At 54.0% G+C, this 20,650-nt stretch overlaps 2 protein-coding genes across 8 annotated transcripts; both read left to right on the forward strand.

Annotated features, from left to right (window-relative positions):
• The first annotated feature begins 347 nt into the window (after window positions 1-347).
• ptmab (prothymosin alpha b) lies at window positions 348-3,577 on the forward strand. The gene is made up of 5 exons (XM_037276661.1): window positions 348-506; window positions 1,816-1,881; window positions 2,630-2,714; window positions 2,789-2,877; window positions 2,989-3,577. The coding sequence occupies exons 1-5, from the start codon at window positions 462-464 to the stop codon at window positions 3,031-3,033; spliced, it is 330 nt and encodes a 109-aa protein (XP_037132556.1). The 5' UTR covers window positions 348-461; the 3' UTR covers window positions 3,034-3,577.
• A 1,763-nt stretch (window positions 3,578-5,340) lies between these two features.
• LOC119137378 (discs large homolog 1-like protein) lies at window positions 5,341-20,061 on the forward strand. Of its 7 annotated transcripts, none has more exons than XM_037276651.1 (25): window positions 5,620-6,133; window positions 7,228-7,359; window positions 8,123-8,277; window positions 10,782-10,952; window positions 11,451-11,588; window positions 13,168-13,221; window positions 13,761-13,811; window positions 13,894-14,018; window positions 14,146-14,315; window positions 14,392-14,528; window positions 14,593-14,737; window positions 15,050-15,182; window positions 15,270-15,426; window positions 15,503-15,605; window positions 15,688-15,802; window positions 15,929-16,105; window positions 16,179-16,245; window positions 17,604-17,634; window positions 18,077-18,118; window positions 18,234-18,284; window positions 18,357-18,458; window positions 18,551-18,723; window positions 18,881-18,990; window positions 19,488-19,579; window positions 19,654-20,061. In XM_037276651.1, the coding sequence occupies exons 1-25, from the start codon at window positions 6,115-6,117 to the stop codon at window positions 19,758-19,760; spliced, it is 2,757 nt and encodes a 918-aa protein (XP_037132546.1). In that variant the 5' UTR covers window positions 5,620-6,114; the 3' UTR covers window positions 19,761-20,061. The 7 variants fall into 7 exon arrangements, 5 of the variants coding, with proteins under 5 accessions (XP_037132544.1, XP_037132543.1, XP_037132546.1 ...); XM_037276650.1 differs by lacking the exon at window positions 17,604-17,634 and adding an exon at window positions 17,259-17,355 and having other exon boundaries at window positions 5,621-6,133; XM_037276649.1 differs by having other exon boundaries at window positions 5,615-6,133; window positions 15,050-15,426.
• Window positions 20,062-20,650: the final 589 nt, after the last annotated feature.

Genomic DNA, 20,650 nt, shown 5'->3' on the forward strand with positions numbered 1-20,650 from the left:
CGACCGGAAAGTCGCCGCCCCATTGGTCCAGACGTACATCAATCAATCAAATGGCGCCATATGGCGCCCGCGCGGAAGCAATCGGCTATATTTCGTACGTAAATCGACAGAGACGAGTTAATGTGACCTTCCCGGTGGAGAGGGTTAACATTTGGGCACTCGAGTCGCTCACATTGACATTTTGGAGGCAAAAACCCGCCGGGCATTCGCGCGGACAGGAGGAGGCGTGGCCCGGCTGGCCTTCGTAATTCGATCCTCCGTTCGAGCGGTGAAGCCCTCTGGCGCGAGGGCAGCCAATCGGCGAGAGCCAAGCCGCCCTCGACCCCGCCCACTAACTTATATCAACCACTCGGCCGCCAGCTTGCTCGGCCATTGGCACAATAACACGCTCAACGCCGTCGCCAAGGAATTACTCCTGTCCATCGTTTTTCTCGCCCACTTTATTTGACTCCCCCGAAACAATGGCAGACCCCAAAGTTGACTCCGCGTCGGAAATCTCGGCCAAGGTAAGAAGAAAACGACGACAAGAAATTTCTGTCACGGTGGTGCTGCTTGCTCGCTAAGCCGCTCACCTCCACAAAGCTGCGCGGGCATCACGCGTCACTTTTATGAAATTTGTATCTCAATAAATCATATTTTAATGTAAAAAAATACCAAAGACAAAAAGTTCTCGTCGTTTCTGCACTCGTCCGGCGCCCGAAGAAGCCGGCGCCAAACGTGTTTTGCGAGCATCTCGGCCGCTTCCAGATGTCACTCGAATGACGCGAGCTCATCCTCATTGTCTGCTCGCAAGCCGTCTTTGTTTATACGAGCGGCTCGGTTCCCCTTCTACAAGAACCGGCGGACGAGTGAGCCGCAACGGGGTCCGGGGAAGAGCATCAGCGGCTGCCGGGTTGTTCTTTAGGGCTGGAAAATTTTTGTCGCGTCCCGTTGTGCTCTCGGTTCCGGTGCCGAAAGTTGCTCTCAAAGGAGCCGCCGTGTTTGTTGACGGGCTCGGGTTTGGCGGCAGCACTCGCTCGTTCGCTCATGCTTCTTCTTGGCGCTTCCGCGTCTCCCTGCGAAGCTATACAGAGTTTTTTTTTACTCGTGGTTTTCGAAGGCGGACAATGCAGAGCACTTAGGTGCGTGCGTGCGTGCGCGCGCGGAGGTGTGATACGCTGTGCGCGCGCTTCGTGCTGGCTTCGCAACGTGCTCAAGTTGAGCGCCGCGTGCACGCGCTTATACCAGCGTAATGTAACGAAGGAAACTTCACCCCACTTAAAATAATTGTCAGTTTTGCTCAAATTTACCCGTGTTGAAGAGATAATCGGGTTAATTTTATAAATAAAACAATAAACGGCGAGATCGATTTCAAGATTTCCTTTAATTTGGGGCCCGGAGGACCGAGCGGGAGTTTTTCGGTGCGATGTGGGCCATGTGTCTTCTATTGTCCTCCGTTACACGCACGCTCCTCTACAACCCACCTCCCGCACTTACTCGCCCCCACCACCCCTTTCCACAAAACGTCACCCCTCCCCCTCGGCGCCTCGAGCTGGTTTTCAGTCGCGTCTTGCATTGTGGGAAATGCAGTGCGTCTCCCGGGCGAGCCTGGTGACATATGGTGGCCCATACACTACAATACCCACAATGTCCAAGGAGCCCGCCAACCAAGGATCGGATTACGAGTCTCGAAAGAGGCCGGAGTGCTCCCAGCATGCACCGCTGTTCCTTTTAGACAACAGGAAGTTTTAGATTTGAGACGGCATACATTGAAAATGAGATGTTTGTATCACTCACCAAATGGTTTTGTTTCTTCTTTGTATTTGGGTGCTTCAGGAATTGAAGGACAAGAAGCTCGTGGAGGAGAAGGAGAACGGCAAAGATTCCGCCACCAATGGAAAGGTGACGCGAACTGCTCACACGCACGGCACTCGCAGAAAACAAAAATACTAAAACGTCCCCTGAAAAATTCCGCTCATATTGATTGCGTCAATGTAGCTGTTCGTCATCAAAAGGGTTCAATTAAAAGTACAATGTTGTTTACATTTTTCAATGTTCATTTTAAAAAACTACTATGCATTTCAATATGTTATTTCACATTTGTTTTCAAAAATATAGTTCTAATCATGGCTCACGATATTATATTGGCGGCGTCCCCACCGCTCAGGAGGCTGACGATGGGGACAAATTTGCCAAACGTCGTCAATAACGAACGCTTGCTCCCTTGAAGTGAAGCGACACGACACTGCGTTTTTCTGGACGTTTTGCTGGCACCTCTGCTCAAGAAATTGCTGCTCGGCTTGCCCCCGTTGTGCTCGCGTCACATAGGCCGTTGCATTTTGTTAGTTCACCACCAGATGGCACTAAATTCGACACATTGTCCATTGTTTTTTTATACGAGGCTATGGCCTAATGCCCTTGCCCCAAATAAATGTTGTCTTTGTACTGAGCTGCCATAAGAGGGCGCCAACGCTCTTTTCGAAATGACTGAGAGCAGAAAGGTTTTCAGCAAATGGCAGGAGATTGGTCAAGAAATGGCGGGCCACGAAGATAGCAAAGATCATTCTAATGACGATTTGGAGTTAAGCAGCGAAATGAGAAGAAATGAACGGTGTAAGAGCAACCCCGAACATAAAGTTTGGATTTGCAGGAGAACGAGGAGAACGGCGAGCCCGAGATTGACGACGAGGAAGACGACGAGGTGGATGACGAGGACGAGGAAGATGATGGCGAAGGTGCCTGAGACGCATCCTCGAGGTCGTCCTTCCTCGCAACGCGGTCGCTGACCATGGTCGTTGTTGTCGCGCAGGTGACGAGGAGGACGAGGATGAAGACGAGGATGAGCTGGAGTGCGGCACGAAGCGGGCGGCCGATGACGACGAAGACGACGACGACGAGGTGACCTTGCTTTTCGCTCTCTTCAAAACGCGTGTCCCGGAAACAATGAGTCAAGGAAAAGCGAAGAAACGGGAACACGAATCAAGGTTGCTTTTTGTGGCTCCCACTCAGGACGACGTGGAGACCAAGAAGCAGAAAACCGATGACGATGATTGATGCGGCGGCTCCTGACGGCGGTGGCCCACCGGGCTGCTTCCTGTGGTTGTTCTCAGGGGGCGGGGCCGGAGGAGCGCTCATCCAAACAAAAGAAAATGTGGTCATTAGCGAGTAGATTTCAACGCCCGCCGTCCTCACGCACAATCCGGCCTCAACAACGACGACTACAGCGGAGAATTAGTTTGTATTTTTATTTACATTTTATATTTTTGTACATATTGTTGGGAAGGAAGCAAATGTTATGTCTTGGTTAACAAGATCTATAACCATATGACACCCAAGCCCAGTCCAAAACGTTTTTGGCCGTTGAACTCAGAGCATTCCACTTAATTCCATTTAATGTATGTAATTGAGCTGTACCATAGAACGACTTTGTGCTTGCTCGCTCGCTTGCTGGCTGGCTGGCTGGCTTGGATGGAGGAAGGCCGAAGAAAAGAAGAGCCTCTTTCTTTTTTGTTTATGGTTGTTTTCTGGCCGCCTGTTTTGGTGTACGTGCAAAGTTTGTCGTTTGACAATAAACCGGACTTTTATTTTGTGACTTTTACTTTGCTCTCTGGCTTCTTGCTCTTCACCTGCCGGGTGCACGCTGGTTAAGCTATGTCATTCTTCTAAGTTGGAAAATTCCAAAATCGTTTTCTTCACAATTTATGAACCAAATAAACAAAAGAAAAGCATTGGAAGTAAGCAATTACATTGTAGGGGGGGGGGTCTATTCCAGAGCCCTTGATGTCAAGAGGCATCGAGTGGCGTGTCACGTGAATGACATGTCGGCTCTTGCCAGAAAGAATGTTCCCAATGGTTGCCGCCAAGGTAGGCTGACTTTCTGTCCTGACGGTCGGGCCCCAGCATCCACGTGGCAACAACACAAAGTGCTAAGAATACCATTTCGAATTAAGAATCCAGGTAAGAGTGCAGATGCCGTCTGTGAGCGCCACGCATGACCTGTGTAATCTGCTGATTGGCCAATAGCTATACTTCAATCTCGTGGCCAACAAATAATGAAGCCTTCTGATTCCGTTCTGGCGCCTTCATGGCAGCGCCCCCTAGTGAATGACTTTTAGACTATTCTCCGACCGAGGTTAGAACGGATGCCGAGTTGAGCTTTGATTGCGGGCTCCAGCAGATTATAAATGGATCAACTTCTTGCCCAATTGGCCTGAGGATTTTTTTTTGTGTCATTGATGAGAAATGCTATTGCTATGTCAGTGTGTTGTTGTACATCTTGAACAAGCGAGTTGTGTGAGTTGTTGAGTGTTCGTGGTGTGATTCAAGATTTTTCCCCAGGAAAAGGTGTGCCATGGATGAAAAAAGGTTGGGAAACACTGCTCTACACGCTCTGATGTCTGTCATTTCTCTGTGAGGTCTTTTTTTTATGTTTATTTGATGTCTTTTATGTCTTGTATCCACTTTGATATCCTGCAATAGGAACGCTCGCGTCCTCTTCACCCGTGTATAAATAAGGGCAACATTGGGCGACAATGCAACTCTCAACTCGCCGTGTCTACTTGCTTATGCCACTGGGACATGCACAAATGCGCAAACACACACAGTGGACAGATTGTCATTGAGACACAGCCTCATTGTGCGTCTGTGGGACACGCACACGTAGGAAGCATTAGTGAAGGCTGCGTGTTTGTCCGCTGATGTCAAAGTGGTGCGTCAGTACCGCGGCGTCACTGTCCTCGTTGGGTGGGACCTCGTTGCCGCGGCAACATCTCCACTGGCCTCCCTGACGGTTTGGAGCCCTCAAAGCGGCCCGCTTGAGCTCACAACGTTGCAAAAACGGCAAGCTCAGCTTTCACGATGTTTGTTTGCAAGATGTTCTTTTGTACAGACAAGATCCATTCATCCATCCATCCTCCCATGCCTCCCTCCCTCCTTGAGTGGCCCAGCAAGAATGTCCAGATTACCACTGCAGGCCTGCACGTGCACAAGCGGGTGACGGCCGTGTAGGTCAGACTTCTGATTTGTCGGCCTCCCGGCACGAGAGCCACTGACGTGATTAGTGATCATGTCCCAGCAGCGCAACATGCTCATAATTAATCGGACTCCACTAAGCTGCTGTACTTTGGCAACCCGCATGCAAAATAACAGACGCTCACACTGAGATGAAAAATGAAAGTAAGCTTTATGGAGCAATAGCAATTGGCCCCATCCGGCTGCATACAGACAAACTATATTAACATGATTTGGAATGTTGAAGGAAAAAAAGCCATTTAAGCACAGGACCATTTGCTTGTGGCTTGCATCCTCATCCTTCTCATCATCCTCATTATCTTTATAGATACATTTTTCGGACAACTTGCACACATCCAACGGGTTCTTCTCTTACTGGTGCCAAGTAACTGAGTGCTAGTTCTACAAATAAATATTTCTTTAGAACAGATACCAGAATCAGCGTCAAGCCAGGACAAGCTGACTCGTTTTACCCAAACGAGTGTGGAAGGAAGGGCTGCGCTTGGCCACAAGGGACACATGGTCGCGACATCTCCCGATGGAGGGAAGAAGCCGCCGCTTTTCTCCCCCTCGCCGCACAAGGTCTGAGAGACAGAGGGCGCCATTTGGGAGAAAGTTTGAAACGAGAGGAAAAAAGAAGGAAGAAGAGGAAGTGGCGGAGGGATTTCCTCTCCCAACTTTGACACGAACGCACTGAAAGCGCGTGCACGCGCGCAGCTCTACTTGACCGCCAGCAAGTTTGGCTCCCCGCAATTTTCTTTTCCGCTCCTTCAGCCTGCAAACGCGAACGCGCGCACACACACGCACGCACTGGGCGGATAGCGGCTCGGTTCGGGTCAACCTGTGTGTGCGAGTGCGCGCAGTTCGAGACGTCACGAAGAGCCATCAAAGCAGTCCGGTTCGGGACGTTCCCATCCGAACTCGGGCTGGCAGGACGCGTCACTCCCTCCCTTCCTGTCTCCCTCCCTCCCCCCAGTCGGGCTTGAGTTTGGAGTCTTGCACTTGGTGGCTTGCGGTGCCGACGTCGGGACGGCGACATTCCGCTCGTCCGGACGTTGTCCTCCCGGCCGCCCAGCCACAACCCGGGTGCCAAGCGCCTCCGAATCGAGCCAAAGCGGAGGCGCCATGCCTGTCCGAAAAAAAGGTGAGACACTCATGCCGGTGTGCGGTTCCGAATGCGGTGCGGTTCCGGTAGCCTAAGCCGTTTTCTCACTAGCGAGCTAGCATGCTAGCCGCTACTCGCCGGGAGAGCGAAACTCCCAAATGCGTTTAAGCGGAGTCCAAGTTTAGTCAGTCTGTCAGTCGGTTATTAGGACAAAGTGTCGCGCGGCCCGGCCGGCCCCTTGCGTCGGGCCGAACCGGGCCGCGGAGGCCCGCCAGCTAGCCTCATAGCTCGACATGCTAAAGGAGTTGCGACAGAGCTGACGGTTGGCCAAAGTGGCGACCAACTTGACACAAAGTATACACAACGCGCCCGGAAGGCAAAAGCTCGCCAAAACCGTCAAAAAGCACCAAGTTGTTCTGAACTCGGACGGGCATGGAGGTCGATCACCCTCTGAACACTTTGACGCTAAGACCTGAGTGGCGCATCTGTCACCAGATGACTGAGCAGAATATCTTCACAATAGTTAGTTGTACAGACGAATTGGCAACGCCTGGTCCCGGGTGTGCAAGTTACTCGTGTGGAATTAGTGTTGCTGTAACCAAACAAAATAAAGGTCATGTCACCTTCTTACATGATGCGCTTGACGGTTTGATGTCACTAGGCAACACTGCAACAGTTCATGACAAGTTTGACTTCTTTCCACGTTGGCTAAGCAAAGCAATTTCCGGGAAGGAAGAGTTCTCACACCAAGAACTTGCACGGCAAGCCAAAGCCTTGAAAGAGATGGTCCGGATAGATCGGAACCGTGCGATACAATTTGTGTATCTGGGGTGACGTCAGCCACATCGCACTGTGGAAGTCCTCCCTCGTTTGTTTTACTCGGCATCGAGACAGACGTGAAAAGCGCAACAGCAACGCGGAAACAGCGGTTCTGTTTCGCCACTTGGCTTTGCCCGACGTCGCGTCCGCTCCCGGCCGCTTGCTTGGTTTGCCCGCCTCGCAGATGCACCCGACACCGATACGCGCGTCCGCTTTCCGCGTCGAATTTGTGCCACGATCGACAAAGGGGATGCGACGCTCTGGTGTGATGATGACATGATCGTCTGACGGCCCGCTTTGGCTCCCTATGTCAGACGCCCAGCGCGCGCTGTCCCTGCTGGAGGAGTACCAGGCCAAACTGCAGCATGCCGACGAGTGGCAGCTTCGCGCGTCCATCCAGAGGGTCATCGACGTCTTCCAGAGCAGCCTCTTCCGGGCCCTTGTTGGTACGTGATCGTGGCCCGGATCATTTTGTTTGTTTTCAGCGCTTGACGCTGGCTCGGTTTCATTCCCTCGCTCTCTTTCAAGGCTGAATGGCTCAGCGAGCGACTTGGTGCTCGAATGGCAGTCATGAGAGATGGGCAGGGAGGGAAAGAGAGAAAGAAAGAAATACTCGAGTATTCCTGACAGTGTGAGAAAAGCATGCTTTTGCCTCCCGGTTTGGGGCGCAGCATCTTTCTGCAGAAGTGGCTTTGTGCTGAAAGTGCCACGATGAGCCCGATGGCGAGCCTAGCCTACGTAGACGACACGCGAGTCCCCGAGTCCAGATGCAGTTGCCGCCGTTGCCTCAGGCCGACCGATTAAGTCAGGCGGCGGGCCGGGCCGGGCTGCTTGTAATCCCTGGGAGGACATGAGCGTAAACCCCCCCCACCCCCCCTAATCCAACCTGGACGCTCCAGTATGTTGTTGCTCTTGTCCTTCTTGCTCTGGCTCGCATCCACGCCAGCAGATGGCAAACATCAACTCTCACTTGGATCCTCTGCTCATCTTTTCCTCTTGGCTCTGCTTCAACGCGTGCACGCTCTCGTTGCGGCGTTGGCGTGTCCTGAGTGAACTTTCCGTGTTGATTTGTGCAGGACTCTATTGAGGGAAGTGAAAAGGGGGGTATAATTTGAGCAAGAGTATTGGGAATATTTGATCATTTTTTTTCTCCATACGCCGCTTGATAGGTTTTCTCAATCAATTTTTTTTCATTCTCGTGGGCCGCAGATATCCAAGAGTTTTATGAAGTGACCTTATTGGACAGCCAGAGGTGGGCGGAGTCTACCAAGCCGACGGAGGGCGTGGCTCTCTGGGACTTCCCCAGCTTCCAAAGTGCCACCGTCACCTCCGACACGCTGCCCAGCCTTAGCACCAGCATCGAGGTAAAAGCGCTGCACGCGCAAATGCTCCATATTTTGTTGCTTAGCCAAGAAAGTGCTGTAAAATTGGTAAAAAACACATGCCATTTTTTCTTGTCACTCAGTTTCTGTGCACAACTTCTTAGCAAGCATGGGCAGCTGGTCTGCAGCTGATGTGGGCGCTAAATTGCTAATTCCCCTGAAGGGGGCGCTAAATTACCAATTCCTCACTCAGTGATAGACTGGTAAAACTGCTTTGCAGTGCAATTTTTTTTTGGGAGAGGGGGTGCCGCCTCTACGTGACATAATAAAATAGAGGTAACAAATTGGCTGCACTTATTTCCTCAGTTAATAGACTGCTCCCTAATAGTAGCTTGCCTTTTAGTAACCTGGTCTAAAACGTTTTTTTATATCAATTAATATGTTAAGAAGTCAATATGTAAAATTAATTAATAGTAATGGGTGCTAACCATAAAAAGAGAGGGGTTACGTTGCCTTGCTTACCTGACAAGGTGTTGTCTTTGCTCATTGTCATGAAGACGCCTCTTTCTTTTTTCATTGCCTGATTTAAAATGCCGCGACATCTTTGCGGCTACGAGTCTACTCTACGACGACACGCTGCTGCAAGCCATACAGCGCTACTAGTCTAGACAAGTTACAACATGTGACAGAAGAATAATAATAATAATGATGTCACGGAAGTCGCGCGAGGCCTAATGCTAACAGCGCAGTGCGCGTATTGGGCACGCCGGTAGTGGACGCTCCCACCGCGTGCGTGCGCACTGCGACACATGTGCGGCAGGGGGCGCTCCTCTTCCCTTTGTGACAGAGGACTCGACCAACAAGAACAAAACAGATGTGCACTTGAGCGCATGTGCGCGCATACGCGGCCGCCGGCTCTTGCGAGAAAGGGCTCCTCGCGTGGCAGCCTGTCAGCTCCTCTCACTGTCAGCGCGCGTGCGCACTGCAGTTCCCGCCATCATCATCGTCTTCTGCTGTTGCCAAGGCGAAGAGGGCGGGAGGAGTCGGCGTAGCCGGCGCCTCGCGCGATGGCGTGTCACGTCAGATCAGCTCACTCTGCATCTACGCGGAAGAAGCGCACGGACCTGCGAAGGAGAGGCGCAAATACCTTTTTGTTGATTTTTACTTTGGTTGACTTGTCAGACATGCGCTACCTTCCTCTGGGGCACAGCGCGCCGAGCTATTGGCGAGTCACGTGACCACCCTCCACCACCTCACACGCATGCAGTGAGGAGCTGACTGGAAGAGGAGGGGAGTTGAGCGGGGGCAGGGCTGAATGAAGGAAGCTCTCTGGGATGGCCTTCCCCCTGGCCGCCATGTGAGAAATGAGGGCGGATGGTGAGGGAGAGAAGCAGCAGTGGCACAGCGGGTGGAGGCGGCGCCGGTTGGCGCTCCTGTGGTCGGCACTCCTGTGGTCGGCACTCCCGTGGGAGGCGGCCGTCGGCCAACGACGGGACGACCGAGTGTTTCTCGCCCGTCCTGTGCCACTGCAAAGCGGCGTGCGCCAACGGCACCGTCTCGCTCATGTTCGGATGCAAGGTGGGTGCGCCCGCGTGCCTTCATGCCAAGGCTCCAACTCTGAGCCCGCCGCCATACCGCTTGATCTGCACTCTGCTCTGGCAAGCACGTCTTGGAGTTTTTGTCACGCAAACGCAGCCATCGGCAATATTTCCGGCCCTTCAAACCCGAGTGAAGGAAGCCCGATAACTCGATTGGTTGTCAGCACCCGTTGGTTTTGTTTTCGAGGCGCGGCGATTGGAAGAGGGCTGATATGCACGACAGTTTTTGTGTTGGAATGCCAAAAGTAAGAATCCACCCTGTACTGTATCGGCGGCCAATTATTTGAGTGGGACGACCGAATGTTTTGAACGGGAAAGTTTGGGATGACAATTTAGGTCAACGAGCTTTCGTTGGAGTGCTCGATGTTTGCATCGTCGCTCTTGATGGCGCCCCTCCATCGTCTTCCTCGGTACATCTGCTGATGTTGCTATTTTTAGCATCTTTGCTCGGCGCTCCTCCTCCTCCTCTGGCTGAAAAAGAAGGGCTCTGCCATCGTTACTGGTGCCATTCGCCCCGTCCTGTCCCACACACTCATTCCGCCGCTGCAGAGGTTCAAGGGCAAGCGCCTCACTCTTGGCCTTGGGCTTTCTTGGGCCACCAAAAAAAACACTTAAAAAATGGTCTTGAGACGAGAGCCGTCTGTAGTAGCACAACGCTAGTGCAGTTTGTGTCCACGCACATGATTTACCCGATGTCACGGGTCGTAATTCGGTCCATGGATCTGACGGCTCAAGTCGGCGAAGGAGAGCGCGGCAGAATAAATCTGGCGGTGAGCAGAGAGTGTTCTCTCTCTCAAGAAGGCTCTCTGCGCTACTTCTGTCCACCTTTGTCGTCACATTCTTTGTCGTCGCCCACGTCCTCATTGCATCACGGTTGCGCTCGGCCCCCGAGCGTCGGCGCCGCCTCGTCCTCTCTCGGCCCAACCGTCTCCTGTTTGGTTGTTTCAGAAGTACCGGCAGCAGGATGAGGACTCGTCGCCGCCGGAGGAGCGGAGCTCTCCGCAGCTCACAGAGGAGGCGGCCGGTGCACCGGAGCTGGTCCAGGTGGCCGAGAAGAACCTATCCCAAATCGAGAACGTACACGGATACGTCACCCATGCGCACATCTCCCCCGTGAAGGTAGCGCATGTCTACAAACGCTCGCTGTGCGCATGTTCGATAGAGACCACTGCAGCAGCGAGACAAACGTTGGCAACTCTTTGAAATGACAGAAACCCCTGTTTGGAAGAGACCACTGCAGCAGCGAGAGAAACGTTGGCAACTCTTTGAAATGACTCTTGCGCGTCGAGTCTCATTTGAGTCCAAAGTCCTTTGTGTAGGGTTCAATCTGAGTTTGAGCCTGGCCCTCGGCGCACGCGGCTCACGCCTTGTTCCGTTCCCACCGGCCGGCCACAGAACGGCGAGAGCGGCAACGACAACGTAAACTTATCAAAAAATAGCAGCAAATATCAAGACGCTGTCTTCCAGAGATCTAAAAACGCCTCAGGGTTGACGCCAAAGTCATTTCAAAGTGTTCCTTCCCTTCTCGCGACTGGTATCTGATGACGCCTCGGACGGGAAAGTGCGCTCGCCGGCCGGCCCCGTGTCAGCCTCCGTGTCGGTGCCTGTGTCCCGCAGGTGGCCTCGCTGGAGCGCCTGTTTGATGGCTCGGATGGGCCGGAGCTCCCCGCCTCCCCCGCACCTCCCTCCCTCTACCCTCAGGGTGACGACGGCCCCCTCCCGTCCTGCTCCTCCAACCCCTACCCCCCCACCCAGGTAAAGCCTCCCCTGCTCTCCTCTGCGCGTGTCCCCGAGCCGTGACCGCGATCTAGGAAACGCCCGGACAAACTGTAAGATTTAGCAAAACATAAGCAGATTTCCACTGGGTCTTATCCAAGTAGTAGCGGTGCAGATTTGGCTCAATCCGGGTTTTGCTCATTCCAGATAGAACTCGGCGTGGCGTGGCTCGAAGGTGCTCCACTTGTTAGTGTGATGCTGACAAACCACGCACACGCAGTGCAAGTGCAACATGGCACTCGTGTAACATCGCAGCATGTGACCCGATGGTGTTTGGCGTTGACTTTGATGTCATCCCGGTCCGGCCGGGTCTGGCTGAGTTGGCGCTGTCAATCTTGATTGAGTGCAGCCTTAATGCAATTTTAGTCCAGGTTTCATCAAACTTTGGACGCGGTTCACTCAATTGCAATTGGGTTAGTTTTGCACCGATTGCAGTCGATTGCAACTGACTTAGTTTTTCACCGACAAAGTCCGGTTGTTCAACTGAACTGAGACACAAAGCTGACTCGAGCTGGTCATCACGCGTGCGAGCGCCCGCCCGCCCGCCACGGTCACGTTCCCACACAAGAGCTCACGAGCGCGCGCGGCCGCTCGAGGGGAACATTGATTATTCATGCAGCGACCCGCCCCCCCCGCGTACCCGCCCTCCCTTGCCCGAGGCCGTCAGGCGTTACACGCCACCGCCCGCCCAACTGACCGTTGCCGTCACATTCGTTGCGAGCGCCGGCCGGGAATCTCCTTCATGTCCTCGTGGCAGCTCCTACCCTCGGAACGCAAGCCCGGGCGGGAGCGGGCCGACCCGGCCCGCCCGCAGCTGCGAGCTTCGCTAGCGACTTTCACGGCGTGCGCGGTGCCACCGTCGTGCCGCACTCGCTCCCGCTTCCTCAACCTGCGCGACAGCGTCAAGAAGAGTCCTACCAAGACCGGCGCCAAGGTGGCGGGCGGCCGCTCCGCCGCGCCCCGGCTGCACCCCCCCTCCTACATCAAGGTAGTCTGGCAGCTGAAATCCCCCACACCTTTCTGCTTGGACCAGTGTGGGATTTGGCTTTCCAGTTTGCCATCTGTTTTGATTTGATTTTTTATTGATTTATTCTTCTTCTTTGAGCCAAAGAAATGCCTATCCTGCGCCAGCAACCGTGGGATTGACTGTAAACGGACTCAATTTGACTTTTCCGACGAGTCACCCGTGTTCCGTCCGATGAATTCAGTGAAGAGCGTTGAATGGTTCCCGCCGTCATGACACGTCGCTGCCAAGATGCTTTGTTTGATGGATGGAGTCAGTGGACCGCTTTGGGCCTATGGCTTTTTTATCAGGAGATCGATGCCTCGGCTTCTCTGAGTTTGGCGTGCTCGACGGGTGCTCGTTTTAGCCTTGCGGCAAAGCCTCACCGGGACAAAGGCCCGCTCCTCCCGTCACGCTCAAGCGACAAGACCGCCACGCCAAAATTCTCAACATTTGATTTGAAACAGTCAAATATCAATTCAAAGTCCTGTGCGACCTTGGCGCTCTCTATTGATGTGTGCGTGTGTGTTCTGTGTGTGTCCTCTTGTCGTTCAGGCCAACCCTCCTCCTCTGCTAGTCGACGCCGACAGCCTGGACACGCCTCCTCACGTGAGTGTCACCGCAGCCCGTGTCGCGCACAAGGGGACGTCACCCACAAAACATCCGCTCAAAATCCCTTTACGCCGTCTCGACGTGCACGAATGTGCCGGCTTTGGCTCTCGATATTTATGAAGTCCCTCGGGCGCCGTGCGTGAACCTCGCACCTCGTCGACGATAAGGCGCCATTGTTTGCAGATGAAAGCAAAAACTGTCAATCGGGACCGAGGAACTGCGGCAAAGCAAATTATTCTGGGGTGCGCTTGGCGAGGCAAAACAGAAAAGGTTTAGCTGGGGCTTGCTCGGCGTGGCAAAATAATGCAAGTTATTCCGGGGTGCGCTCGGCGAGACAAAACTAAGCAAGTTATTCCGGGGGCACCACCGGGTGAGGAAGCGGGCAGCGGCTAGGACAGCGCTACTTTGAGACTTGTCTCGCACGTTCACTTTGTAGCCGGATTGCCACGTTAGCACCCTCAAAGTTGGTGGCAGGCGAGGAGGCGGAAGATGCCGGCGGGCTGCACTTCTCCTCCAACTTGTGTACCCGCCCACAGGTCAACGGCGGCGAGACCGACTACGAGTACGAGGAGATCACGCTGGAGAGGGTGAGCGCACGCACTCTTCTGCCAGCGCCCTTTGCCCCGCTAGCCAAGCCATGTCACCCGCTGCCTGGCCGCCTGCGTCCAGGGCAACTCGGGCCTAGGCTTCAGCATCGCGGGCGGCGTGGACAACCCCCACGTCGGAGAGGACCCCGGCATCTTCATCACCAAAGTCATCGCGGGGGGCGCCGCCGCACAGGACGGCCGTCTCAGGTGCGCCACCTACATTATGCAGCACGTCACCCGATCGCCTCTCCTCAGCTTTCGCGTACCCTCTGTTTTTTTTTTTTTCGCTCAATGTTTTTTTCCCCACCGAGGATGTGATGACGATGATTTTCAGGGTGAACGACGTGATCCTGCGCGTGAACGAGGTGGACGTCCGGCAGGTGACGCACAGTCGCGCCGTGGAGGCGCTGAAGGAGGCGGGCTCTTTAGTGCGGCTGTACGTCCGACGCCGCAAATTCGAGGCTGACCGAGTCGCCGACATCAAACTGGTCAAGGGACCCAAAGGTAAACGGCGGCAACTCGACGGCAAGCGCGCCATGGCATGGCATGGCATGGCATGGTTTGCGTGTGGGCGTTTCAGGTCTGGGCTTCAGCATCGCGGGGGGTGTGGGCAACCAGCACATCCCGGGTGACAACGGCATCTACGTCACCAAGATCATCGAGGGGGGCGCCGCCCACAGGGATGCACGGCTCCAGATCGGGGACAAGCTCCTGGCGGTGAGCCACCGACCTCGCTCGCCCGCCCGCTCGTGGGTGAGTGAGTGACACAAGTGCCATGCAGGTCAACAGCTGCTGTCTGGAGGAGGTGAGCCACGAGCACGCCGTCACTGCCTTGAAGAACACGCCCGATGTGGTCCACCTGCGAGTGGCAAAGCCCAACAACCTCTTCGTGGCCGACACCGCCGACGCACAGCGCCCGGACGGCTGTAAACTGCCACCCGCCGCAACCTCCTCATCTTCACACTCGTTTTTTTTCTCCTCTGCTTTTTCCCTCATCTTGTTCTTTTCCTTCTCTTTTGGCCGCTTCTTCACGTCTTTTTGTTCTTGGTCATCTTCTTGTTCTTTTTGCCCCACTCATCATTGTTTGTATTTTCTCAGCCCCTTCTTTCTCTATTTCTTCCAACTTCTGTTTCCTTCTCACGCTTACTTTTTCTTCACGTGCTGCCTTTCTTCTCCCCCATTACGTGCCACGCTGCGTTACGGTGTGTCCACCTAATAGCGTGTTTGTGCGTCGTTAGTGTTCGCTCAGCACCTGGAGAATCATATCGGCACCCCCATCAACTTGCTGTCTCAGCCCCTCCCCCCGCCAGCCACATCCGGACGCTACTCGCCAACGGCTAAGGGCGCGCCGGGAGACGACGTGGCCTCATGGTACCTTGCGCTTTTTCCTAAAATTTTGTTTCCTAAAATGTTGAATGCGCTGTGGCCAAGCACGCATCTCTGTCCCTGTTCCGGCAGGGATCCCCGCAGGGTGGTCCTGCACCGTGGCACCACGGGTCTGGGCTTCAACATTGTGGGCGGAGAGGACGGCGAAGGCATCTTTATCTCCTTCATCCTGGCCGGAGGACCCGCCGACCTCTGCGGGGAGCTGAGGAAGGGCGACCGCCTTGTGTCGGTACGTCGCCGCTGCCGTGGCCTCCCAAATGAAACTGGGAATGATTCAAACAAGGTTGGTGCGTGCATGCGCGCAGGTAAACGGCGTGGACCTCCGCAGCGCCACGCATGAGCAGGCGGCGGCCGCGCTCAAGAACGCCGGGCAGACAGTTGCCATCGTGGCGCACTACAGACCCGAGGGTGAGTCACGCCGTCGCAAAAAGAAAGTGGAGCAGCCCAGTGGAATTTGCCCAGGGCTTGATGCGTGGCCGTTCCTGCGCAGAGTACGGCCGCTTCGAGGCCAAGATCCACGACCTGAGGGAGCAGATGATGAACAGCAGCATCAGCTCCGGATCAGGATCCCTCAGGACCAGCCAGAAGAGGTCGCTCTATGTCAGGTGGGAGAAGCCACGACCCTTGCCCACGACCCGTGCCCACGACCCTTGCCAACAACCCTTGCCCACGGCCTTTGGCCACGGCCAACCCCGCCCCCTGCTGACGTGCGACCCCCCCATTCCGCGCAGGGCGCTGTTCGACTACGACAGGACTCGCGACTCGGGTCTCCCCAGTCAGGGCCTCAATTTCAAGTTTGGGGACATCCTGCACGTGGTCAACGCCTCCGATGACGAGTGGTGGCAAGCACGCCACATGACTGCCACCGGGGACGTCCAAGAGGTCGGCGTCATACCCAGCAAAAGGAGGTCTGTCGCTCGCTCGCTCGAACACCCTGCTAGGGGAAATTGCTCAATTTGACGTGCTTTGATTGGCTGACAGGGTGGAGAAGAAAGAGCGAGCCAGGTTGAAGACGGTCAAGTTCAACCCCAAGTCTCGAGAGCGAGGGGTGAGTCAGACAGAGAACATGAAGCTCTTTCTCTCGGCAGCCGAGCCAGCTAGCTGCTCGCTTTTAACACCTTTGACGCATGTTGGCGGGTGCTGCACTCGGCATGGAGCAGATGAGCTCTTCTTTGTCACGGCCGGCTCGTATGTGACGCGGGGGTCTCGAACTTGCCTTTCACCGTGCTGCCGGTTTTGTGCCTTTACTGTTGTCCAGTCGTTCGTGGGCTCGCGGAGCTCAAGCAAAACGTAATTGTCGAGCCACACATCGACAAAGCAGCCCATTTCAGGACAATGCTTTCCAATTTGATGAGCCGCGCAATCGGCTTGCCCGACAAGTTGTGGAAAAGTCCATGTGGCCCCCGACGTCAACGGATTAGCTCGCCCTCTTAGCATTCGTTCAGCATGTTAGCTCCTTTTGTAGCACCTGTTGTGTTAGCACGTTGCACGTTCCTATCGGCACCTGAGCTCTTTTGTTAGCATGTAGTTTCCTGTTGTGAGTTTACGTTTGATGCTGTGGGAATCTCGCAATGTTTTTGCTATGCTCGCTCCACATATTATCGAGCGCGTGCGCGACAAAAGCAGCTGATCTTAACCGCATGTCGCTGATCTTTGAGCATCCCGGCGGTGGCGGCGGCGGTGACGTCATTACGACTGCTGGCGAACGGCCTGACTGACACGCGCATGAGCCAATGTAAATTGACGTGGATGTCTGCCTCATCTTCCTCCTCTTTGTTGTTCTCATCCCTCACATGGAGCCAGGCCTCCTCCAAACATTTCAACAATCAAGGTGTTGCGTTTGCGCTGTTGTTATGGCAACGTTTTTGTCTCTTGCGCTGCCCCCTCACCTGTACCCGCATGTGTGTGTGTGTGTGTGAGAAAGAGCGAGAGAGAGAGCACGTTTGCGGGAGACTTGTGTCCCGAGCGGGGCCTACTGTTGACCGCTTTGGCCGTATGGTCAGCACGCGAGCGCCTGACGTTTAGACGCCTTCCTGTCCCTTTCCTATCCACTTCCTGTAGCTGTCGGGCGACAAGCGTAGAAAGGGCGTGTTGGCCAGGTCCTTCCTGTTCGGGAAGAGTCGCGACGGCGGCGAGCAGGACAGCAGCGACGTGGAGCGTGAGTACGAGGCCCGCCGCCGCCTCCGGGGGGCGCCGCCCACCCGCCCTGCTCATCGGTCAGCGACAGGAAGAGAGATCAGCCGCGATCCCGTGCCACCCACCTTGTTTTGTTTTTTCTCCCTCAATTGGACCCGGCCGGCCGACCCAAACGGCGTCGTCCTCTGTCGCATCACGTCTGCTCTCTCGCTCTGTCGCTGCGATGTCGTAACTTCCTGTTTGTGCTTCTTCTTCTCTTGTCGCCTTCAGGACGTCATCGACATCCTCGCCAAAGGACGCAGTGAGTCCGCCCCTCCCCCGAGGCTGGACTGCTCGCCAGCCAGTGTTTCTCGAGCGGATAGTTGTAAAAATAGCTCAGCATTTTTGCTTTTGGCATCAAAATCAATATGGCGTTCTTTGCAAAGCACACGTGCATTGCTCTAAGCGTGATGTCGGCCATTTTGAGAGGGCCAGGGCGAGAGAAGCCCATAGAGGCCTTTTGGCCGCGGAGCAAAGTGCTGACCGAGGGGCGGCAGCAGACCCCGCCTGGCCGCCCCTCCCCCTCCCTTCCCCTCCCCTGGGCATCTCGCTCGTTGTCAAGATGGCTCAGGCTCCACCTTCTGCTGAACGAGACTTTGTTTTACCCCACAAAGCCTTTCCAAAGGCGTGACCTGGACGGCGGCGCGCTCATGCTACGATTTACCCGTTTTGGGACGGACAGCTGACCTCCTTTGTCTTTTCAGAACACGCCACGTCCAACGCCAGCGATAGTGAGAGCAGTTGCCGTAAGTCGCGTCGCGTCACACCACTTACTCTTTCTTCTCAAACATTTGCGAGTGTTGGCGCTTCTGTACTTTTCCTTCAATTGGATTTGGAATCAACTGGAGCGTTTGTGGACAGGCGGCCAGGAGGAGTCGGTCCTGTCGTATGAAGCCGTCACACAGCAAGAAGGTAAGGCAGCTGAACCCAGGCCCCGGCGCCAAGCCGAGGTCTGACGCCCACCATCTTGCTTGTCCCGTCCAGTGGGTTACGCGCGACCGGTCATCATCCTGGGCCCCATGAAGGACCGCATCAACGACGACCTAATCTCGGAGTTCCCAGACAAGTTTGGGTCCTGCGTCCCGCGTGAGTGGCCGTCGGCAACGCCCGGCGTCTCTCGTCACTCCTCTTTTTTTGCCAGCCCGGGGCGACCTTTGCATTTTCTCCGTTCTTTGCAGACACTACGCGACCCAAACGCGACTATGAAGTGGACGCTCGGGATTATCACTTTGTGGCATCACGTGAGCAGATGGAGAAGGACATCCAGGAGCACAAGTTCATCGAGGCGGGACAGTACAACAACCACCTTTACGGAACCAGCGTCCAGTCAGTGCGAGAGGTGGCCGACAAGGTGGGCGGCTCGTCCCCTCAGTCCTTGCTTAGCCTTTGAGTCGGTCAGCTTCCTGCTAAGGTTAATGAGCATCGATTGGTACAGCGGCAAAAGCTCACGGTGCCGCCGCGCCGCAGCCTTTCCTATTCAAGCTAATATGACACTGGCACGCATGTAGGGTAAGCACTGCATCCTGGACGTGTCGGGCAACGCCATCAAGCGGCTGCAGGCGGCGCTGCTTCATCCCATCGCCATCTTCATCAAGCCCAAGTCCGTCCAGAACATCATGTAAGACGCACACACTTCTTCTGATCATTTTTCATGATCTTTTGGTGTCTTACACTTCAGTCAATTTGTTTTACTTATTTTTGCTTCAACAATCCATCCTTGTCATGAGTTTTTATTTCTTGGAGTCTTGATTTTAGTTCTTTTTTTGGGGGGGGTGCATATTGGCAAGATGGCACAGTATTGTGTCATCAAGTAAACTACGATTGCCAAACAACACTTGAACCTTGAGTCGCCTCCATTTCACAAAATAAGACTAAATAATTTCCCCTCAGGATCAATAAAGTTTAGCTGTCTGTCTGTCTGTCTGTATGTAGATGCTGTCCGTCCGTCCGTCCATGCATGTATGTATGTAGATGTTATCCGTCTGTCCGTCCGTCTGAAACCAAGGGTTTTACACTTTTAGTTTTAGGCAAACACAAACGTGCTTGTTCTCTCTTTATGTACGCTCAAGAAGCAGATGCTCTCACATGCATAAAAAAATCGCCTGTGTGTGTCAGGGAGATGAACAAGCGTCTGACGGAGGAACAAAGCAGGAAGACGTTTGAGCGAGCCGCCAAGTTGGAACACGAGTTTACGGAACATTTCACAGGTTGGAAAAAAGCACTTTTTAAACCGCCTCAAATTGCCGCCTCAGCGCAAACGTGATGACGTGTGTGCGGGCAGCCATCGTGCAAGGCGACACACTGGAGGAGATCTACGAGCAGAGCAAGCAGATCATCGAGGATCACTCAGGATCCTTGATCTGGGTGCAGTCCAAGGAGAAGCTCTGAACGCATCCCCCCCAAACTCCCCCGAGACCTTGGATCATGAAGGGGCGTGGCCGCGCATCAGCCCCGCCGCTCCCTCAGCGCACCCAGGTGAGGGGGAGGAGTCAGCTTAACGAATTTGACTAACGAGCCAGCCAATTTCTTGTGGCGTGCTTATGAGGTGGGGCAAGAGTTGAACCTGCTCCGCTGCCTATTTTCATATAAACTACAAAGTCTATATTGATCCTCATGATTATCACCATAGAAGATTGATCACTTCCTGTCTTATTTTTCTTTCTTAACCAAATAAAAACAGAAACAGGAATTGGCTCTGTTGTTTTTCCTGTGGGGATGAGCAGCACTTCACAGCGCTTTTTATCAGAAACAGCACAATGGGCTCAACTTCCACACTTACAATTCTTTCCTTGCTTTCGACAACACGACTCTCAAAAAAGGCTTTGCTTCGCGCAGCATAACACACTCGAAGATGTGCAATCCAGGGGGATATTCCAGAAAGCAGATTCAACATGCTCTTGAGTCTATCCCTGAACTCTGAGTTGACTTACTCTGAGATGGGAGACTGAGTATTCGGTTCCAGAAAAGATGATCTGAGTTAGTTCAATCAACTCCGAGTATGTTAACCTGGAGTTACGTGTGTGCACAACTCCTACACAACAGGAACATTCAGACTTCAAAGAGGCTGGATGAGGCAGAGAAGAAAAAAAATCAGGAGGCTGCTTTAGAACAGGCAAAATTCTGGATATTCAGCGTGTTAAACAAACTTTTCCCAGTATTATATTGACAGCATGCCTGAGTGACACCCCTATCGTACATGTACTTTTTAGTGACAATGATTTGACTCGGATGTGATGACGCTACGTCCAGCAGGGGGCGCTGCTCACTGCCACACACCG

The sequence above is a fragment of the Syngnathus acus genome, chromosome 17, assembly GCF_901709675.1.
Source record: "Syngnathus acus chromosome 17, fSynAcu1.2, whole genome shotgun sequence".
In the NCBI taxonomy this organism is placed as follows: domain Eukaryota; kingdom Metazoa; phylum Chordata; class Actinopteri; order Syngnathiformes; family Syngnathidae; genus Syngnathus; species Syngnathus acus.

Coding starts and splice junctions, on each gene's coding strand:
- LOC119137378 (XM_037276648.1), top strand. Junction 14,738..15,049: donor CGCACAGCGCCCGGACGGCT/GTAAACTGCCAC, acceptor GTGCGTCGTTAG/TGTTCGCTCAGCACCTGGAG. Junction 19,580..19,653: donor GTTTACGGAACATTTCACAG/GTTGGAAAAAAG, acceptor GTGTGCGGGCAG/CCATCGTGCAAGGCGACACA.
- ptmab (XM_037276661.1), top strand. CDS start 462: ATGGCAGACCCCAAAGTTGACTCCGCGTCGGAAATCTCGGCCAAG. Junction 2,715..2,788: donor CGAGGAAGATGATGGCGAAG/GTGCCTGAGACG, acceptor GTTGTCGCGCAG/GTGACGAGGAGGACGAGGAT. Junction 2,878..2,988: donor ACGAAGACGACGACGACGAG/GTGACCTTGCTT, acceptor GCTCCCACTCAG/GACGACGTGGAGACCAAGAA.